At 32.2% G+C, this 14,139-nt stretch overlaps 2 protein-coding genes across 2 annotated transcripts; one reads left to right on the top strand and one right to left on the bottom strand.

The window, feature by feature from the left end:
* The first annotated feature begins 2,553 nt into the window (after positions 1–2,553).
* On the top strand, positions 2,554–6,676 carry LOC108321591 (probable polygalacturonase). The gene is made up of 6 exons (XM_017553391.2): positions 2,554–2,656; positions 2,836–3,171; positions 4,284–4,404; positions 4,738–4,912; positions 5,026–5,096; positions 5,791–6,676. Exons 1-6 carry the CDS (start codon positions 2,633–2,635, stop codon positions 6,498–6,500), a joined length of 1,437 nt encoding a protein of 478 aa, XP_017408880.1. The 5' UTR covers positions 2,554–2,632; the 3' UTR covers positions 6,501–6,676.
* Positions 6,677–6,747: 71 nt separating this feature from the next.
* LOC108321592 (mitogen-activated protein kinase homolog MMK2) lies at positions 6,748–12,172 on the bottom strand. The gene is made up of 6 exons (XM_017553392.2): positions 11,797–12,172; positions 10,929–11,058; positions 10,595–10,732; positions 9,080–9,412; positions 8,016–8,199; positions 6,748–7,381 (listed from the first exon to the last, which is right to left on the bottom strand). Exons 1-6 carry the CDS (start codon positions 11,952–11,954, stop codon positions 7,206–7,208), a joined length of 1,119 nt encoding a protein of 372 aa, XP_017408881.1. The 5' UTR covers positions 11,955–12,172; the 3' UTR covers positions 6,748–7,205.
* Between the last annotated feature and the right edge of the window lie 1,967 nt (positions 12,173–14,139).

Below are 14,139 nucleotides of genomic sequence, written 5' to 3'. Positions count from 1 at the left end.
GAGGGCATGTGAAGGACATATATGTCAGAAGAATGAACATGCATACCATAAAATGTGAAGGGCATCATATCTGTCAGTATTAACATCTCAGTATAGTGGGGTCACTCCTAAACCATGCAACTCTTTACCTGATCAAAGCTTGTGATTTTCCACAAGAGATTTTTCCAATTGATATGTTGGAGCTTAAGCAGTGTAGTTATTTTTTCTATTGAATTTATAAATGATCATCAATTATGACATTGTTTTTTTTTTTTGTAACTATAAAGTTAAGGACAATGATTAGTTAATAATGTACATTCAACATATTCATCAGCATTTTGAAAAGGAATAAAAATTGTAATTTTCTTATCTTCGTAACTTTCTTTTTGAGAATATGCAAAGAAAATGAAGAATTATCCATATTAACAATAAAGAAATTTAATTTCAATTTTTTGTTTATTTAATGTTTGAGCCCCTGAATTTTTATTTATTTATTAGTTTTCTTATTGTCCTTTATTTTTCAAATTATTAGATTGAATTAGCATCATTATTTTAACTAATTAATAACACTATACAAAATAAATACAATAATCAATTAAAAATTATATGTTAATTTTTAATTTTTTAAAAGAATACAATAAGTTACATTATTAAATAAATAAGAAAAAACCAAAAAATGATTAAAGAGATTGATTTAATATATATATATATATATATATATATATATATATATATATATTAAAAATGTGCCTACAGTCACTATTTCAAAAATAAATAAAAAATTGAAAAAGAAAAGCTAAAACGTGCTACCAAAAATTATTTTTAAAACACATTTAAAAAAAATAAAAACATGCTTAGAATCATGGTTTAAAACAAGATATTAAATAAATTGTAATCATAATTTTAAACAAGATTTTGAATTAAAAAAAGAGTACGTTTCAAAACACTAGTTCAATAAAAAATTTGTATATCTCAATATTTATAAAAACATTTAAAATTTGTATATCTCAATATTTATAAAAATATTTAAAATTTGTATATCTCAATAATTACTAAAGCAAATTACACCCCTTTTGAAACAAAAAGCCGAAACAAAAAGCCTCCAATCGCAGCACTCTCATTCTCCAAATGGAAAGCCAACATTTTAATAGTATACATAAAACCAGCAATGAAATGGTAGAGAGAGATAAAAAGTTAAAAGACAGAATAAGTGTCTTAGGTAATGAAGACATTGAAATGTAGCTAACAGCAATGTAGCAGCACCACTGCTTGTCATGGAATGGAGTTGTTGTTATTGAAAACTGTCAAAATCACTATTATGTGCTTCTTAATGCTTATCTTTATCATCGTCTTTTTTTTCGCTTTTGATGCTTTGAGTTAATTAAAGGAATGACTTTTCCAACCTCAACCACACTTCACCACTCTCACTTGTTAATGGAACAAATTATCTCTTTTCATCCAAACATTATTCTTTTAGACACAAATAATTTATGAAATGGGCCGGCAATAATGGGGATTAGCGTTGGCTTAAAGGAAAGAAGACTCAGAAGAGAAGTTAGAATTCCACTAAAAAAATAATAATATAATATACTTTTACATTTATCTAACACATAGTACAAGAATAAAATATCATAAAAATTAAATTTTTATATTTTTTTAAAAAAAATAACTATAAAAAATTAAACTTTTAAATTTTTTTAAAAAAGAAAATAAAAAATAAGAAAAAATAATGTTAAATATAAAAAATTTATGTGTATCAAAGTATTACTTTTAAAAAAATATGTTCAAATATAATCATAGTATATACCACACCAACCCAATGTCTCACATTTCTGAACTTTTTCCTAAATTCACAAAGCATAATCATAACAAAACTGCACTAATAGATGTTCACTATTTTATATAAGTGATTAATTTCGTTTTCAGTCTAAAATTATAACAAATTTATAAATTTTCTTTTTTATATATTGATCAATTTTTTCATCTCTATATAATAACGTGAGAGTTAAACTTAAATTCTCAATATATATACTTTCTCTTATTCTTATTACCATATTATGCCAAGACATAAATCTATTTCTATAAATTTTCAAAAGCAAGTTATGTAACATTTTGCATGTTTGATTTTGGGTCACTATTTAAGGACATGTGCACAATAAGAATAGAATACAAGTTAGAATTGATGTTCCTTTCTCCTTAAGAGATTCTAACTAAACAAAACCTTCGAAGCAAATGGAAAGAAACGAAAATCCACTCATGAATTAGGAGAAAACAGGACAACTCCTATTTGAAGTTGCAACTAAGATTGAATGAAGCCTTGGACGCAACAAATAAGGTATCATTCTTTTGGTACATCATGGCTCCTAGGATAACAAGTAACTGTGGACATGTATGTTTTATGTCTAGGAATGAGAAAAAGAACTTTTGGTACATAGGTTATAGGCATATTTACCAAATTGTTTATCAAGAGAGAAAAATAACTGTTGCTTATTTTGTTAAACAAATCCTAAATAATAATCACCCACCTTTTTGAATTTTGAGAATTCATGAATGAACCTTTTGACCATATCTAAACTTCACCTATAAATACTTAGCATGGTTGCTGCAGTCTTCACATGTACCTCAGACAAATACAAAAGTATCTTTTCTTAGAATGGAGCTCTTGTGTCACATGAGGGTACAACTGAGACCCTTTTTCCTCCTCTGACATTCTATCTTGAATTTTGGTTTCTTCTTTCCTGCTTATACTTTTAGAGCTTATGCACGGAAAGCCCTTGACAAATATATAGAGTTACATGTATGCATACACCTTCATTTTCTGCTCTTTTTTTCTCTGAGGGGTGTTTTGTTTTACAGGTAATTAGATTGGTTTGTGGTCTTCTTTTGGTGACACTGCTAAGCTCAGAGGTAGCAGAGAGCAGAAAATCCAAATCTGTTGGGACTTCCTTCGAGTACAAAGCTATAAATTGCAGGGCTTACAGTGCTTCATTGACGGATTTTGGTGGTGTTGGAGATGGAAAAACATCAAACACAAAGGTCTTTAAGTCTGCAATCAGTCATCTGAGTGAATATGCTTCAAAAGGGGGGGCTCAGCTCTATGTTCCTGCTGGAAAATGGCTTACCGGGAGTTTTAGCCTTACCAGTCATTTCACTCTCTATCTCCACAAAGATGCTGTTCTCCTTGCATCTCAGGTATGTCTCTCATTTTTGTTCATTCTTTGATAAAAAAGTTATCACAAACATGAGATTCATGACCTGGTCAACATTCAATTTCTTGATTTACAGATACTATTGTCCTGTTTTACTTGCTGAGATCAATCACATAGATTGCTTGACACCATTAGTTTGAGTTAATAGTCAAATCTCTTAGTCTCCTTCTAAACCTTTTACACAAAAGATCTTGTAATATACTTTTTATGTGTTTCTAATAACCTTCTGTTCACATGTCCAGATAATGTTAACTGATTTTCTGACTAAACCACAAATATCAGTTTCTTTGTATGTCCACAAGGTGTTATACTGTTCCTGTATAGTTGAAAAAACTATTCTACTGATTCTGGTATTTGAACTACGGTTTTTTCACGCAGTTGGCTTCTTTTTCCCTTTCTTGCACCTTTCCTTGTGGCAGAATTTTGGGAGAACTATTTTCCAAATCTGACTAAAAAAGCCAATAATAAGTCAAGGAAGTGATGCTGTTAAGCTTTCTTTTGGTGCATGGGAAAATAAATCATGTCAGTGGACTTCATTGATGGAAAACTAGTAATATGTTCTTAGTTTCATTTCAAAACTAAATGAAAAACAGAACTAGTTTGTTATTTATCGCTGTCATAGTGTCATAGACTCGTGACTTACGGATGAAATTGGAGATATACCTTTTTGAAGGGATTCACTTGAGTTACAAATAAGGTAAAATGTTGAATAAATGAAATTCAAACGTGTCACAAGGTTCTTCACTTTCTACTGTTACTAGAAAATTAGGCTATCAAAGCAATATTGTCAAAGTAACTCGTGAAAGCAATTTTCAAACTTCCAAACCTTTGATCAACGAAAACTGTTCACAAACTCACTTGAAAATTTGGTTCCATATGTGAAAGGAACCTTCAATCCCCAAAATCAAGTCAAATTTTCATCCCTCCACTTTTGGTTATTCCTGGCATAGTCTGGTCCAATAGACTTTTTGTCTTTTTCTCATAGGGGAGCAGTTCCTAGAGTGGCTCATTCTTTAGCAGTTCCATGTGCAACACCACTAACCAAAGTTTTTCTTTGTATTAATATTAGTTATTAATTAATATAAATTGGTGTAGGATATTAGTGAGTGGCCTGCGATTGAACCACTCCCATCGTACGGTAGAGGAAGAGATGCAGCAGCAGGAAGGTATACCAGCCTCATATTTGGAACAAACCTCACTGATGTTATTGTCACAGGTATGCAAAAAGTTGCATGCATGAAACAATTATCAAACTAGTAGTTAAGGGTTGGTGAACCTTTTCAGAAAACATGTGCTACGCATCTAAAGTTTGAATTCCAAGTAGCCAATATTTCCTTTCTCTGATTCAATGTATTCCCATTAGGCTTTCTTTTTTCCCTTAAACATTTTCGATTAGTTAATTGTTTAATTTAATATTTATACTCAATGTGTCTCTCAAGAGCTACTTTGAGTCATATTAGACATTTAGTTACTTTCAGAACAGGCTGGTTTAAAAATTTTCTTAGTTTGATGTTACATTAAGGTTGATGTCACTGTTGGGGTGTGATAGGTGACAATGGCACCATCGATGGTCAAGGAGCGTTTTGGTGGCAGAAATTTCACAAGAAACAGTTGAAGTACACTCGTCCATACTTGATTGAATTAATGTTCTCAGACAAGATTCAAATTTCTAATTTGACCCTCCTAAATTCTCCATCATGGAATGTTCATCCTGTTTATAGCAGGTAACTTATTTAAGTTATAAATGCCTTCAACATTAGTATCAGAAGCATTATTAAATATCTGAAATGTCGTTCAGTTTCAAGATTTTTATGATAATTTTTTGAACAATGTACAGCGATATTATTATTAAAGGCCTCACCATTATCGCTACTGTCCCATCTCCAAACACCGATGGCATCAACCCAGGTGAGTATATGAAGATTATTTGTTATATATATTAACCATCTAAATTTACTTAAATGTTAATATTAATTTAGTTATTTATACATGATTGTATGTTTATAAGTAGCTTTTCCTTGTATCATATAAGTATTTTAAATTTTAAAAATATATAAATAAATAAATTTGAAAAGAACATCATTAATTATTTTCATCGTTAATAATAAATATTTTATTTAATTGGATAGAAGAAAATTAAAGAAGTAAAGCTTTTAAAAGTTTCTGAGGAACTTATGAAAAGAGGGTATGCCAAAACTTTGAAATTTGCATCCTTTCTACAGAAAAGTCACTATATGGTATGCCAATTAAAAATAAATTCAATTTTTTTTTAAGATTATAATAGTCTTAAAATGCAATTTATCCCGGAGAAAATCTCAACTTATCAAGATTAAATAAGCATTTAAAGATGAGACTTAAAAGAAAAGGAATAAATAATAAAAATATTTCCAGTTAAGAGGGTTCAAAATCACTACTTTAGTAAACCTTTTACAAAGTTTGTCTTCATCCATTCTGAGTCTTCAACTTCACTAATTAGACAGGAAGAAACAAAGAATCAGATTTCAATAGTATTAAGTAGAATTGTTAAAAGGATGTTAGCACAGTACCAGTTTTGGACAGTGAGGGTATTGATATTATCGTCTTTCCTTGTTTTTGGCAATAGATTCTTGCACAAATACCAGAATTGAAGACTGCTACATAGTTTCTGGAGATGACTGTATAGCAGTGAAAAGTGGGTGGGATCAGTATGGCATAAAGTTTGGATGGCCCACAAAACAACTAGTGATCAGACGGCTAACATGCATTTCACCAGAAAGTGCAGCCATTGCCTTAGGAAGTGAGATGTCTGGTGGAATCCAAGATGTCAGAGCTGAGGATATCACAGCCATCCATACAGAATCAGGGGTCAGAATCAAGACTGCAATAGGGAGAGGAGGGTATGTGAAGGACATATATGTAAAGGGAATGACCTTGCACACCATGAAATGGGTTTTTTGGATGACTGGTAGCTATGGCTCCCATGCTGATAGCCACTATGATCCTAAAGCCTTGCCTGAGATCAAAGGTATCAACTACAGAGATGTGGTGGCTGACAATGTCACCATGGCTGCTAGGTTGGAAGGAATCTCCAGTGACCCTTTTACTGGAATCTGCATTGCCAATGTCACAATTAACATGGCAGCCAAGGCCAAGAAACAGCCATGGACATGTACTGATATTGAAGGAACCACAAGTGGGGTGACTCCTAAGCCATGCAATTCTTTACCTGATCAAGGGCAGGAGAACATCAAAGCCTGTGATTTCCCCACAGATGATCTACCAATTGATTCGTTGAAGCTTAAGAAGTGTGCTTACCGAATTAAACATGCATGACTACACTAGTGATACAATGTTTCATATAGTTATTTATTTAAGTATAGTCTTTACCACCTTATCCACAATCCAGAAATCGTTACTCCTGTAGAGTAATGAATTTTCTGCCAAATTATTGTCACAAAACAAATTTCTTTTTGCTACAATTTTATGAAATGGCTTTAAGCTTCTTGGAACCTATATATTATATTGTTACATGAATCGATTTTGTCTGTTAAGGTTTGCTAAAAGGACAACTGCACATGTCTGACTTAAGAAATTTTTTAAATTATTCGAATACTAATAAACAAACCATTACATTTTATGTCATACAATGGGAATATGGGATAATCTCTGTCCACACAAATGAAAAGTTATGTATTTATCATGGTGTAAATGATGAAAAAACTGGCAAGATGAATTCAGTGCGTCGTCCTCGAGTCTAAACTGAAGGATAGAAGTGCAACAAGGAGTTGGAGCTCAAGAATATTCAGCTGAAAAACTGAGTAAAGCTGCACATCTTCTGATCCTTTCCTCAGTACATCACAACAATATGATTATCCAAGAATCTGAGATGAGACTGAAATGAAAGAAACCTCATAACAACCTCAGATATGTCCAATATGTTTCATGTTCTGTGGTGCTCTGCTACTTGCCAAAGTAGTGTCATAACGTATATTAGTTATCAGGTACTTCACTAAGCATATACAACATAAAAACAAAATCTCAGTAGACTGGTGGAAGAGGATTGAACTTCACAGATTCTCTCCAGATGAGTTCCTTGATATCTTCTTCAGTGAATGACGGTTGCTCAAAGTCAAAACTGAAGGGTCTAGTGCAAACAGGTTCCTCATTGATGTCGTGGAGAGGTGCCATGTATGGGTGGCTCAATGCCTCATCAACTGAAAAGAATTAAGAAATAGGATACAGTTATTAAAAATATAGACAAAAGAGAATCTCGTCATTAATAGATATGAACACTCTCATAGTAAAATATTTGTACAAAGACATCTAACAGAAATCACTGTATCCCCATCTCATCATTATCAACATTTCTGGTATTATATTGTTCAGAAACACGAGAAACAAAATAGAGTTTAAATGACTTTACAAAACTAGTTGCTTTACTCTAATGTGATGATGCTACACCACAAAAACTAGATACTGTAACAGGTTCAAGATACCTGTACAAATTTTAAAAAAAAAGAGTATAGGGCGCTTAAACCACAAACAAACTTTTCATTGATTTGGTTGTTCTAAACTGAGAAATGATTTCTAGGCCAGAAAACATTAAACAGACTTACAAGGGTACCCTTCAAAACAAAATTGGAAAAAATTGTAAGATTTTTATTTCGTAACCTCATATTTTAATTATTTTTCTGTTTATTTTTTCATGAGGTACTTATTGGTGCTAAAGTTCATAACTTTTGTCTTTCACATCTGTCTCCGTATCATTCCAATTCATATACTGCTCCAAGAACAATAAAAGTCACAGCTACTCATAAAACTGGGGGAATAGTTCTGCATGATGAATACCTGTAATACGCCTGTTAGGATCAAAGATAAGCATCTTCTCTAGCAAATCAACAGCACCAGGAGACATGATGGGAAATCTAGCAGAAAAGTTTTGCTTTGGATACTGAGGAAGCTGTTTTACATATCTACGAGCATTATCACTTCGTAGAAATCCAAGGCTAGCATCATCGGGTGAACCAATCAGCTTTTTGAAAGAAATGAGAATTGTCATTGCAGTGTTAGGTTTAAGTAAGAGATCTAAAAAGCATGAAAGAAAGAAACTTTACATTCTACCAGGAAACTGTATAATCTGAATCTACTGCTAGAACAGAATGGGTCAGGGACTATACAAGCATTCTTAATTTAATCAATTTTCATTTCTTACATATATGATTTCTTTAGGTTCTCAAAACGCCAAAAGAAATCAAGGGTACAAAAGTAGTCATAGAGAATACAATTATTTAATGTTTTTCGATAACAATATCGTATGGTCTACTCTACTAGTAAAACTACTATAAAGACAAGGACCACAAATACCATGTCCATAAATAAAAACCTATAACATTTCAGAACTTCAAAACTGGTATACAATTTTGCAATTCTACATTTCCACATGGTAATACAGGTTGTAAAATCCAGAAGACATTAGTATAAAGATCCAAAATCTAACTGATGTGGTGCATTTGGGCACAAGTGACATAACTGGTGCACAGCTTTTTCTTTTCATATTATTTTATTTCAGAATAAAATTCTTATGCCACCAGACCTGAATCGTTGGACAGACAGTTAAAATATTCAATCCTTCAAAAACTCAGTTTTTTTGCCTTGAATTTTCCCCAAATCCTATCATACTGATTTGATGGAAATAAAAAAAAGGTTTAAATAATCAAAGTACCAACAGCATTTAACCAAAGATTGACACCCACAATTCACAATTGCATAAAGCTGTAGAAGTTGGAACTCTAATTTACAAGTAGATCCAACTTCCAGATCTAAAAGAGACAAAAGAAATACAAATAAATAAGAACATAGCCAGTCTCAATAGATTTATGCTAGTAATCAGAAGTATGATATCAAACTAATACCTCTGTGACTAGTCTCAGCTGATGAACATAATCTTTGCCAGGAAAGAGTGGTTGTCTTGTTATGATTTCTCCAAGTATGCAACCAACAGACCATATATCAATGGCTGCGGTATATTCCGAACAATTAAGAAGTAACTCGGGAGCTCGATACCATCGAGTGACCACATACTCGGTCATAAAATCAGTTTCAGATGTAGTTCTAGCAAGGCCAAAATCGGCAATCTTAAGGTCACAATTGGCATTCAATAGCAAATTGCTAGGCTTTAGATCACGGTGCAAAACATTTGCTGAATGTACATATTTGAGTCCTCGAAGCAATTGATACAGAAAATACTGGGGAAAAAAGAAAGAACTTAAGAGTTACAGAAAGAAATATAAAAAAACAAAAACATGCTACACTGCCAGAAGCCTTAAAGACCACACTAAGTCCAAGCAGTGTAATAGATGATGTGGACCCCACAAGCAAGATAGGAGACCGACACCACCTAGAACACGGACTGAGCTTCATTCAGTCTTCCAAGGTTCCAGGCTCTTCAGGATGTTCATAAGTATAATTACAATTTACCTATTGATTTGATACATAAAACATCGAATGTCATTATTTAAACCAAAGCAAGAACATTAAATTACTAAGAAAATTCCAAGGTAAATCAGTATATCAATGTAAATTATAAAACAAATTCGTATTAAAATATTTTCTGTAGTCTTTTGTAGAGGAAGCGAAGAACAACATTATACACATTCAGCTCAGACTTATATCCCATTTTTCCAATAACTGGAGAACAAACTTTTGCTCACAAATATTAATACAGATGAAAACGAAAGCATAATCTTTCCAATGATTGAATTTATTAATAACAATGAAATGAAGTCACAAATCAACACCAAAAATAGGTAGAAGAATGGAGGAAAAATTTCATCAAAAGAATACCTCAGATAAAAGTTAATAATAGGTCTAAACTTTAGAGAGTGGCTACCATATAATGTTTATGTGCAAAGTAAAAGAGAGTAATCAGGTAAGGTATTATCCATGCACAATGTTATTGTTCAAATCCTGACCATAAGAAATATGTATCATTGTAGAGGCACAAATTCAAGTCTGGTGCAAATTCAATAGTTGGCTCAAGTTTAAAGCATGCTAAAACAAATTAATTTACGCCATTGACATGATATTGGAAGTAAAACTTTGCAGAAAGTAACAACAATGCAACTACAGTATTGTAGCTGTTGCAGCGTAGAACATTGAACTGCAAACAAGACACTAATTTAGTTTAACATGAATAAAAAACTCAGGCCTATTAAACTAAGATGGAACTACTTCACACACGTGCAGCATAGCATACTCGACACAAAGCTTTATGTTCAAAATATCTACTAAGCACTTTATTTTTGGCTTTACCTCCAGTTTGTGTCACTATACAACCAAAAGAGAGTACATTAATAAAGCAGTTTGCTATAAAGTCTTCAAACTACACAGATTAAAAGTCATAAGCTAAAACTAATTAAAGTGCTAACCCGACAATGATCATCAGTCAGTGGTTGATTGGAACGTATTATTTGATGGAGATCTGTGTCCATTAACTCGGAAACAAGGTATACATCATTGAAGTTTTCCTTCTGAGGAGGTCGTATAATATCTCTAATGGACATAATCTGCATTGAAAAAAATAATTGATAAGCAGTAATCATAGGACAATGGCGAAGAAACAAAGAATAAACTGAAGAAAGAAAGTAATAATAGGACAAATAAAATTCACACAGTCTCACAGGAAAGTAAATACTTCAAATAAACAATAACATGGAAGAAAACAAGCTGTAGATGAGTGCAAGTAAAAAGCATCAAAATTACGTTTGCATGATCCATGTGCCGAAGAAGTTTAATTTCTCGCAAGGTCCTCTTGGCATCTATTCTGTTGTCAAATGCATTGCCAACCTTCTTAATGGCAACTTCCTCTCCTGTCTCCGCATTTACAGCAGCACTGAAGGAAACAAAAAAAAAATTGTTAGTGTTCTACACATCTTTGATAACAGAAAATAAAGTGAACTCCTAGTCAGACCCAAAATTTAATACACAATCCAGAACATATACATTGTACTCCGTGCAATTGAATCTTGAAATACAAAGAACTACGCTGTTAACAGCATCAGTATCACAGGAGCACACAGACACAAAAAAGGAATGATCTAATCTCGTTTTTCCATTTTGACTCCAGCAAAATTATAGTATGAACAACTAAGTAAACATAAAAAAACAAAATTGGAAGAGATTTGAAAGTCTACGCACTTGGCCAACATTTTAAAATCTACAAAACCAGTGCCTTAGAACGAGTAACACACGAATCCCATCAAGATACGGCAATTTGTACATCAAAAACAAGAAAAATGCAACAATTTGAGCTCAAAACTGGTCTCCCTCAGAATCAAACTAAAATAACCAATCCAATCTTCAATAAGTCAACAACCAGACCAAACATAACAAAAGAACGACAGAATTCACAAACAAAGGAAGTTAATTACTTAATTCTTAACAAAAGGGGTTTGATCAGTAACAAAATCGTTGTTCCTAAAGTCAGCTAATCCTAGACCAGAATAGGAAAGTACAGCAACATAGCTCAAAGCAAGAAAACCCCTTTACCCAAAAGGCAACAAACAACAAAACAAATGTAATAAATTCAGCAAAAGAAAACACCAGAAAAAGAAAGGGACTTTTGACTTACCAAACAATACCATAAGCACCTCTACCCACAGGGCGAATAGGAGGGACATACTTTCTGGAAACTTCGAAGAGGTTGCCATAGATATTGTACTGAATGTAGCGTCCACCATGAGTTGGTACCCCTTTGATGTTGTTGTGGTCAGACTCAACACCAGACATATCTTGTATCTATGACCTCTTCCCAACTCAATTCAAACCCAAAAACTCAGAAGGAACCAGAGGAAAGACCCAATATAAATAGAGTGATTCAGAGTGGAAAAGGAGCTAACTTTGAGGCACTTCGGTTTCGAGACATAGAGAGAGAAAGAGTGGTAAGAGTCTGAGGCTTTTCTAGCGGACACGCATGTGTGAACCCGTGATCTTATTGACTTTTCTTTTCACTTTTTTTCATCAACGTTGGTGTGCTGTCTGTGATTTTCCATTTCCAATCCTTTCTTCCTCATTTGTTTATTATTTTGATTACCCTTTTTGTTCAAATTCATCTTCCTTCCTCGAAAATCATAGTTGTGTACATTACTTTTTATAGGTTTAATTACATATTTAGTTCTATATCTGCTATTACATCCAAAAGTTATTCTTTTAATTCACTTAGAAGTTATTTATTCTGATTTCTACGTATATTGCTTTAATTTATGTAGTACAGAATTTTTTAAAATCAATTCAAACGAAAAAGTGTATATATAAAAATTAAAATGAACTGTTTCTCAATGAATAATGTTATGGTTCTGGTGTTAAAAAATTGCATAAATATCAATATGCTGCTTTGTTTACTTCAAGTAAAGTATTATTAAATTCAAAAAGGAAAAAAAAAGGCAGCAAAGCTCCAACATTTTCTTTGTTTTGGTCAATTCAAGCTCCAACTTTGAAACTGGTTTATGCAATTTCAATGCAAGTACAAGATCTTTTATTATTATCTTCAAACTCGTGGTATGGAATTTAATAGGAAGTTTAGAAATAAGGTAAAGATTAAAACAATAGTCATGGGTGATGAAGAACACCACTATTTTTTATATTTGGAAATATATAACCAGCTTGTCATATATAGCCACGTATTTAGTTTTTTTTTCTTATGTTGCGAAATATTTCAAACACTTACAACAAATGAAATATTTCGATTACTCCAATAATGCACAACCAACATGGCCTATATTTCTTACATCAAAATAACACTATAACATTAATTTTATAAAAGAACTGATAAAAACTATTTAATAGAAAGTCTCAGATGTTTGCGTATTCAGATTAACAATATTTATATGTATTTCAGTTCATAGTTTAGAAATTGTATTATCATTCAATTTTAGTTAAACAATTTTTTTGACATCTCTGCTATCATGTAAAGTAACGACCACGTAAAAAGTTTATAAGAAACGTCATTCTACTCTACAAAACACCGACTTTGTATTTACCATATTTTCATAAATTGTCAAAGTAATTTGCTTTGCACCGATCAAAGTCAAGTCAATGAAATTTCTGGTTTTTTTGTGAAATAAATACAAGTCCAAGTCATCGTCAACATAGCACAAACAAGAATTGGCTTACTCTTTATTTTGAACACCCAAACTTACTTACAAGATTGCTAAAAGTGGTGTTATCAGGAATGGATTCTCTGAAAACCAGATGCAAATTATGAGTAAATTTTACAGTCAATGTTTAATTTTAATCAAAACCTGTGTTTCTTTATATGCCAAATACTTGGTCTTCAGTTTCTTTCTTAGACTTTGCTTTAGGTCCTTGTTTTTATCCCTGGCCCAAGTGTGATCATGGAATTTGCAAAGACAGAAACTTTCCCAGATTGTGGTCCAAAAATGAATAGAGATAAAATCCATAAGACATGACTCGGAAACATAGGCTGTCATGTTCATCTGAAAACTCTGATACTCTGGAGGCTTTTATCCAATTGACATTATCATTCATTCCGTGGTTTCTATTGTCCAGAATTTGAGATAGAATCTAACAATAATATGCTAACAGCAATAAGAACCATAAAGAAATATCAAACTATAAATTATAGGAAAATCCCTTATGATATCATAGTTGTACTGAAAACAATATGCGACTTTAACATTAGAAAATATCAGTTTCGGTTACTTTAGACCATATGTTTTTGTTATGAACAGATACAATATACAGTTTACAGATTATAGTGACACATAAAAGTAGCAAGTGAAAGATTTTCCAAAAACGAGTAAAGATAGAAAATTATATTATTGTTGACAATTATTAATTCACGAATAACGACGAATCAACTGAAAACAGATCTTCAGAATAACTTAGAACAGGGGTTGATGATAAAGTGATTGAATAACGGGCCAGATTGACTTGTCATAGGGTAAAAGCAATT

The sequence above is a fragment of the Vigna angularis genome, chromosome 9 (genome assembly GCF_016808095.1).
Source record: "Vigna angularis cultivar LongXiaoDou No.4 chromosome 9, ASM1680809v1, whole genome shotgun sequence".
In the NCBI taxonomy this organism is placed as follows: Eukaryota; Viridiplantae; Streptophyta; class Magnoliopsida; order Fabales; family Fabaceae; genus Vigna; species Vigna angularis.
This window is presented reverse-complemented; position numbering and strand designations above follow the sequence as displayed.

What these genes read in the sequence shown, in the direction of transcription:
- LOC108321591 (XM_017553391.2), top strand. Translation starts at nt 2,633, where the DNA reads ATGGAGCTCTTGTGTCACATGAGG. An exon ending in GTTCATCCTGTTTATAGCAG is followed by an intron (nt 4,913 to 5,025) that starts GTAACTTATTTA and finishes AACAATGTACAG; the next exon opens with CGATATTATTATTAAAGGCC. An exon ending in CACCGATGGCATCAACCCAG is followed by an intron (nt 5,097 to 5,790) that starts GTGAGTATATGA and finishes TTTTGGCAATAG; the next exon opens with ATTCTTGCACAAATACCAGA.
- LOC108321592 (XM_017553392.2), bottom strand. Translation starts at nt 11,954, where the DNA reads ATGTCTGGTGTTGAGTCTGACCACAACAACATCAAAGGGGTACCAACT. An exon ending in GGCACATGGATCATGCAAAC is followed by an intron (nt 10,733 to 10,928) that starts GTAATTTTGATG and finishes TTTTCAATGCAG; the next exon opens with ATTATGTCCATTAGAGATAT. An exon ending in TGACTGATGATCATTGTCGG is followed by an intron (nt 9,413 to 10,594) that starts GTTAGCACTTTA and finishes TTTTTTCCCCAG; the next exon opens with TATTTTCTGTATCAATTGCT.